Source organism: Ursus maritimus (genome assembly GCF_017311325.1).
Source record: "Ursus maritimus isolate PB19 chromosome X unlocalized genomic scaffold, ASM1731132v1 scaffold_X1, whole genome shotgun sequence".
Taxonomy (NCBI): Eukaryota; Metazoa; Chordata; class Mammalia; order Carnivora; family Ursidae; genus Ursus; species Ursus maritimus.
In genome coordinates this window covers 80,775,022-80,782,681 of record NW_024423319.1, presented here as the reverse complement: position 1 = coordinate 80,782,681, position 7,660 = coordinate 80,775,022, and the positions used below count along the sequence as shown (strand labels likewise).

The 7,660-nt window shown below is 41.7% G+C and overlaps 1 protein-coding gene across 1 annotated transcript; it reads right to left on the bottom strand.

Annotated features, from left to right (window-relative positions):
• Positions 1-6,937: 6,937 nt before the first annotated feature.
• Positions 6,938-7,407, bottom strand: LOC103680559 (centromere protein V-like protein 3). Its single transcript, XM_040631556.1, is given in 2 exon segments — positions 6,938-7,137; positions 7,140-7,407. Coding segments are annotated over 2 exon segments (450 nt in total). The 5' UTR covers positions 7,405-7,407; the 3' UTR covers positions 6,938-6,952.
• Positions 7,408-7,660: the final 253 nt, after the last annotated feature.

Genomic DNA, 7,660 nt, shown 5'->3' with positions numbered 1-7,660 from the left:
AGAAGATCTAGGTAAATCAGAGATATATCATGCTTATGGATTAGAAGACAATATTATGAAAATTAAAGAGATTTCTTATCAAAATGATCTAAGGATTCAACATAATCCCAGCTGAAATCCCAACTGTTTTTTTGTAAACGAGAATTGGTAAACGGATTCCAAAATATATTTGGATATCAAAGATCTAAGAACAGCCAAAGCCATCAAGAAGAAGAAATTTAAAGGCATAATAATTAAGATAATGTGATTTTTGTACACAAATTGACAAACAGACTGATGGAACAAAGAGCCCACAGACACATATATGGTCACATATATATGGCCACCTGATTTACAGCAAAGGTACCAATGCAGTGCTTGGGTGGAGGGACAGTCATTTAAGTAAGTGGAGCTGGACTAATTGGATATCCATCCCTATGGAAAAAATTAATTTGGCCCCTAACTTACATCATACACAAAAACTAATTCCAGAAGACTACACACACACACACACATCACACACACACACACACACACACAGTCTCCTCACACACATCCAACAAATACTTTATGTACAGAAGAAAATATGTAAAGAAGAAAAAAAGTAAATGCAACTAAACATCGGCACAGTATTTTAACAGGCACTTTACAAAATGGGACATCCAACTGACCAATAAACAAATAAAAGATTGCCCAAACTCAGTCATCAAGGATATGAAAATTAAAATTATGAAATATCTGTAAACACCTCCCAGAATACCCAAAATCACTACCACAAACTCAGTGGCTTAAAACAATGTCCATTTTTAGCTCACAGTGCTGTAGTTTCAGAAGTTCATGCATGGTATGGCTGGGTTCTCTGCTCAGTGTCTCACAAAGTGAAATCAGCCTGAGAAATCGGTTGGCCGATGCTACAGACTGAATGTTTGTGTCTCCCTAAAATCTGCAAGTTGAAACCCTAATCCCCATTGTGATGGTATATGGAGGTGAAGCCTTTGGAAGGCCAATGGGTTTGGATGAGGTCGTGAAGGTGTGGCCCCATGATGGGACTGGTGCCCTTATAAGGAGATGAAAAGAACAGAGCCTGTGAGGGTACAGCAAGAAGGTGGCCATCTGCAAACCAGGAAGTGGGCCTTCATCAGACATCAAATTGCTGGCACCTTGATTTTGGACTCATTAGCCTCTAGAACTGTGAGAAATAAATGCTTCTTATTTAAGCCACCCAGTGTATGGTATTTTGTTATAGCAGCCCAAGCTGATTTAAGACAGCCAGGCTGTGCTTCTTTCTGGAGGCTCTTTGGAAAAATACATTTCCTAGCTCATTCAAGGCATTGGGAGAATTTAGTTCCACTTTTATCTCCTAGAGATTTCTCACAATTCCTTGCCACAGCGATCCTTCCAAACACCCACACACAGATGAGTCTCTCTGGAAGTGCACACTCATTCTCAACAGGGGGGGATTACACAAGGTCGAAGGTCATTAGGAATCATTTTAGAATTCTACCTACCACAGTCTACAGTCTGGCCCACAGGGATCCAGTCTGTCACATACACAAAATTCATTCACCCCATTCCACAGTCTCCAAATTTCTCATGGTAGTATGGCATCAGCTCAATTCCAAATGCTCACTAAAATCTCATTAGCTCAGTCCAGAATCTCATCTCAGTCATCTAAGTCATGCATGGATGAGGTTTCTGGGTAAAATCCATGCAGTACAACTCCCAGGGCACAATCCCTTTCCGACTGGCCCCGATGACACTAAAGTGACAAACTATCTTACCCCAAAACACAATGCTGGGACAGGCATAGGTAACACCTATAACATTTTGATTTAATAGAGGGGTGGGGGGTGGGAATGGAAGGCAAAGAGGAGTTAAAGTCCCAAAGCAGTTTGGAAATTCAGCTGATTCCTAGTAACGGCCTGTCTGAGGCAATCGGGGCTTTTTCTTTTCTCTTTCTTTTTTTTTTTTAAAGATTTTATTTATGTATTTGAGAGGGGGGGGGGAGAGAGAGAGAGCAAGCACGCATGAGTAGGGGTTGGAGCAGAGGGAAAGGGAGAAGCAGATTCCCCACTGAACAGGGAACTGCATTCAGGACTCAGTGGGAGGACCCCAAGATCATGACCCTTAACCAACTGAGCCACCCGGGCGCCCAATCAAGGCTTTTTCTAAGGCCACTTAGGCTTTCTCTAGCATGCATCTCAAAATTCCTCCAGCCCTCACCCACTACCCAGTTCCAAAGCCAGGCCTACATCTTTATCTGTTTGCAGTGGCAGCACCCCACATTCAGGTACCAAACTCTGTATTAGCTTCATATTGGTGTGGAATAAATGACCACACTCCTAATAGCTTAAAACAACCCCAATTTATTAGCTCACAGTTGTGCAGGTCAGAAGTCTGTGCCCAGTGTGACTGGCTTCCCTGCTCTGGGTCTCACAGGGTGAGATGGCAGTGGACTTGCTGTGCTCCTTTCTGGAGGCTTTTGGGAAGAGTCCCTTCCAAACACATCCACGTTGTCAGCCAAATTCCATTCCAGGCTGCTGGAGGACTGAGGCCCCTTTCTCTCACTGGCTGTCTGCCAGGGGCAGCACTCCTTTCCTAGAGGCTGCCTTCTGTTCCTCACCATGTGGCCCCTGAACATGTTCTCTCATGCCTCAAATCTCTCTTTCAGGAGGGGCCTACGCCCTTGTAAGCGTTCCCCTGATTAGGTCTGGCCCACCCTGAACGATCTCCCTATCTTAAGGCCAACTGATCTGTGGCCTTAATTACATCCGCAAAATCCTTTTTGCTATATAATTTCACATCATCATGGGAGGGATATCTCATCATGTCTGCAGGTTCCATCCACACCCAAATGGGAGGAGATTGTGCAAAGACAAGGATCACTGGGCATCATCATGGAATTCTGGCTACCGCACAATCCATGTATATATCAAACAGAATGCAAACGTTCTCCAGAACACATGACTAAAAACGTTCACAGCATCATTATTGATGATAGTCAGGAACTGGGAACAATCCGAACATCTATCAACAGCTGAGTGAATAAATACAGTGTGGTATACTCATAGTAGAGACCACCACACAGACATGAAACAAGCAAATAGCCCTATCTACAGCAAATATATATAAACAGATCCCCGAATCAGAGTATTAAGTGAAGGAAAGCAATCATAAAAAGGTACACGATAACTCTGTTTGCATAAAGTTTAAAAAACAGGCAAAATGAATATATAGTCATACAGGTCAGAATAGTGGTTAAGTCAGGTGTAATGACTAGATGGGAGCATAATACAGGTTTCTGGGGGTGCCAGTAATGTTCTATATTTTAATCTTCGTGATTCATGTTTTCACTTTGCTTTTTTTATTTTTATTTATTTTTTTTTTTATTTTTTTTTAAAGATTTTATTTATTTATTTGACAGAGAGAGAGACAGCCAGCTAGAGAGGGAACACAAGCAGGGGAGTGGGAGAGGAAGAAGCAGGCTCATAGCGGAGGAGCCTGATGTGGGGCTCGATCCCATAACGCCGGGATCACGCCCTGAGCTGAAGGCAGACGCTTAACCGCTGTGCCACCCAGGCGCCCCTCACTTTGCTTTTTTTAAATAATATTTTATTATTTTTGAATTTAAATTCTAGGTATTTAACATAAAATGCAATACTGGTTTCTGGAGTAGAATTCAGTGATTCATTACTTACATACAACAGCTACTGCTCATCATAACAAGTGCCCTCCTTAATCCCCCACCCATCTAGCCCATCCCCCACCCACCTCCCTCCATCAACCCTCAGTTTGTTCTCTATTATTAAGTCTCTTATGGTTTGTTTCCCTCTCTCCTTTTTTTCTTTTCCTCTTTCCATCTGTTCAGCTGTATTCTTTCTTAAATTCCGCATATGAGTGAGATCATATGGTATTTGTCTTTCTCTGACTGATTCGTTTCACCTAACACAATACATTCCAGTTCCACCCATGTCCTTGCAAATGGCAAGATTTCACTTTTTTGATGGCTGAGTACTATTCTATTGTATATATGTACCACCTCTTTATCCATGCATTAGTCGATGGACATTTGGTTCTCTCCACAGTTTCGTTGTTGTTCATAATGTTACTATAAATAGCGGGGTGCATGTATCCCCATGTTTTCACTTTATAAAACGTCAAGTTGTTGCCTCTTATAATTTATGCACTCTTCTTTTTATATGTTCTACTTCAATGACAATTAAAAGTTAGCATAAAAGAAAAAACCTTATAAAAGGCAAGAAGAACTGACATATACCTCAGACTCAAAATCCCTTATACGCAATTTTAAAACTGAAAGTGCTTTGAAAGTTGAACTTAATTTTCCTGATTCATTTGCCCATAAAATTTGACCTGAACTGACATGAGGCTATTTGCAATCTTTTTATGTCTTGGAGTGATTATTTATATGTTTCACTGCAGAAATACTGTTGTATTAGATTTAGTAGTATTGCTCCAGACCCTGTGATGGATCTTATGTAATGCATGGGGTATGAATTCCAAAATATTTAGTTCCAAGACTTTTAGATAAGGAATATAGTAGTGGAGAATTTTTACATAATTCTATCAGTTGATAAGAACTAAACAAGAACTAAGAAAAACTGCAGTTTGAATTTCTTGAATTCTTTGTTGATCATATGATTTTTCTCCTTTGACTAATTGATATAATGGATTATTAAAATGTTAAAATATTCCTAATATTATACCATGCTCTCATGACTAGGAAAATACCAGAGCATGGTAGATTTTTATAAACTGTTAAATTTTCTTTAAACTTTATTGATAAAAAATTTAATCTATGTTAATAAGTAAAATAGATCCATATTTCTCTATGTCTNCTATAGAATACTATCTCTTCCAGGTTTGGGAATCAGGGGCTAGACTCCATTAAATAAATTTGAAAGATTTCTATCTTTTCTTCTACCTTCTAAATAACATTTTTATTGTTTTAGGAATTTGTGGTCCCTTAAAAGAATGGGATGATTTTATTCAACTTTCCTTGTGCATTCAACAGTAATGTTGGTTCCCAAATCCAGTGACAGAATCACACCACTTTCTGAAAAAGGGGTGGGTATTAAAAAATGTGCATTCTAGGAAAAGGAGAGAGAGATACTATAGATAATATAGATGCTGAGCTCAGATGGACTTGGGCGACTGTCCCAGTTCCACCACTTACTTAGTGTATAACTTTCAACAAGTGACTTAATCTTTTGAGCCTGATTTTCTCCATTCGGGAAATAGGAATATAATCTCCCCTCTCGCATTGTTTATCCCAAATTTAGCCAAGTGTAATTTTCTCATTATTACTGAAGTTAAAGAATGTGCAAACCTGCTGGAATCAAGAGTAAAATGTGGTAACTTACAAATAGAATTAACATCAACAAGGGGAGGCAACATCACACCTGTCAGAATGGCTAAAATCAACAACACAAAAAACAGCGGGTATTGGCAAGGATGTGGAGAAGAAGGAATATTCTTGCACTGTTGGTGGGAATGCAAAGTGGTGCAGCCACTGTGGAAAACAGTATGGAGGTTCCTCAAAAAGTTAAAAATAGAACTACCTTATGATCCAGCAATTGCACTACTGGTATTTACCCAAATACAAAAACACTAATTCAAAGGGACACATGCACCCCTATGTTTATAGAAACGCTACTTTACAATAGCTAAGATATGGAAGCAGCCCATGTGTCCCTGGATAAAGGAGATGTGGTATATATTTACAATAGAATATTATTCAGCTATAAAAAGAATGAAATCTTGCCATTTGCAATGCTATGGATGGAGCTAGACGGTATAATGCTTAACTAAATAAGTCAGAGAAGGACAAATACCGTATGATTTCACTCACATGTGGAATGTAAGAAATAAAACAAATAAGCAAAGGGAAAAAATAAGAGAGAGGGAGAGACATATCAAGAAACAGACTCTTAATTATACAGAACTGATGGTTACCAGAGAGGAGGAGGGTGGGGGGATGGGTTAAATAGATGGGGATTAAGGAATACACTTGTGATGAGCACAGAGTGATGTATGGAATTGTCGAATCACTATAATGTACACCTGCCTGAAACTAATATAACACTGTGTGTTAGCTAACTGGAATTAAAACAAAAAACTTAAAAAAAGGAGAGGCAATAACTTTTAGGAATTGTATGTATGTGTAAGCATTTATTTAATCTTCTTGAAATTAAGCTTATTATTTTTATGTATTTTTCTACATAGAATTTCTACAGACTATTTTTATATAAAATGCATCACCTAGTCTTTAGTTTTCTCAAAATAACATACATACAAGATCTTTTAAATAGTAACGCTAGCCTTTCAAGAAATCACCCCTATACCCGCCCACCCTACTTACTCCTGCTCTGCCTCTGAGACTTTCATCTTTTCTGTTTCTCTGAAATTTACAATGATATTTCTTTTTTTTCTTAAGATTTTATTCATTTATTTGAGAGGGCACGCACGTGCAGGAGGAGGGGGAGGGGCAGAAGCAGGCTTCCCGCTGAGCAGATCTCCAGACCCTGGGATCACGACCTGAGCCAAGGCAGAGGCTTAACCACTGAACAACCCAAACCCCCCTACCGTGATATTTCTAAATCATAGCCTCATACTTATTTTAGCATACTGCAAAAATGGCCACAAATGAGGACTTTCGGTTTCAGCGCCCTTGTGTGAAGAGGTTGGAAATCATCACCCCCTTTCTTATAACAAGAAGACCCTGTACAAACTGAATCAACTTTTTTTTTTTTTTAACCCACTGGATAACTGAGGTTGCAGGGCAAGCCACCACCCTGAAAAACAGATTCAACGACCACGATCTGCTTACTTGGAGCACATGCCTCTAGAGCAATAAACATAGAACACCTACAGGGTAAACTTGCTTAATTGATTAAAGCTGAGCGTGTACTGCTAGGACAGTAAGGGGGCCTTCACGTGTTTGTGGGCTTTACCTCTAGGAAAATGTTCCCTTGTCCAGGCAGTGCGGGTCGACGCCATACACGCGGGGGTCAGAGACAGAGGCGTGGAAACTCTGCACCCCGCACCTGCAGCAGAAGCTGTGCAGCGCGGGGTGCGTGTGGGATCGATAGGTGACGATGCTCTCGGCGGCCAGCAGGAGAGTGAAGCGCGAGGCCGGACGAGGAAGTGTCGGTGCTGCTTCTTCCTGCACAGCCTGCAGCTGCAATCCACCACGCGCAGATCTGCGGGGGCCCAGACGGCGAAACGGACCGCGCCGCAGTGGCAGCCTCCCGTGTGATACACCAGGCCTGGGTACTCGAAGGTGTCCAGCAGGAACTTGGCGGCACCCTCGCAGCTGAGGCCCAGTCGCTTCCTGAACGTCTCCCAGCGCTCGCGCTGCGCGCCCAGATCCATCTCATTGAGGGACTGGGAGGGCGCTAGGGCCATGTATATGGCAGTGTTGTTTACGCAAGCAGTACGCTCCGGGCGCCAGGACCCGAGGCTGAGCTGGTGAGGGGGTAGTAAGGATGAGGGTGGAGGTGGATGGCGGGGAGAACGGGAAGCAGGGATCCCTGGGCCACTCTGTTTTGCGGTTGGGCGGCAGTCCTTTTCCTTTTCCTTTTCCTGACCGTGGCATCCTCAGCCGTAAGTGTAAATCTGGCTAAGTGGTCACCCTGCAGTGCTGGGTGGAGAAGGGGGGTAT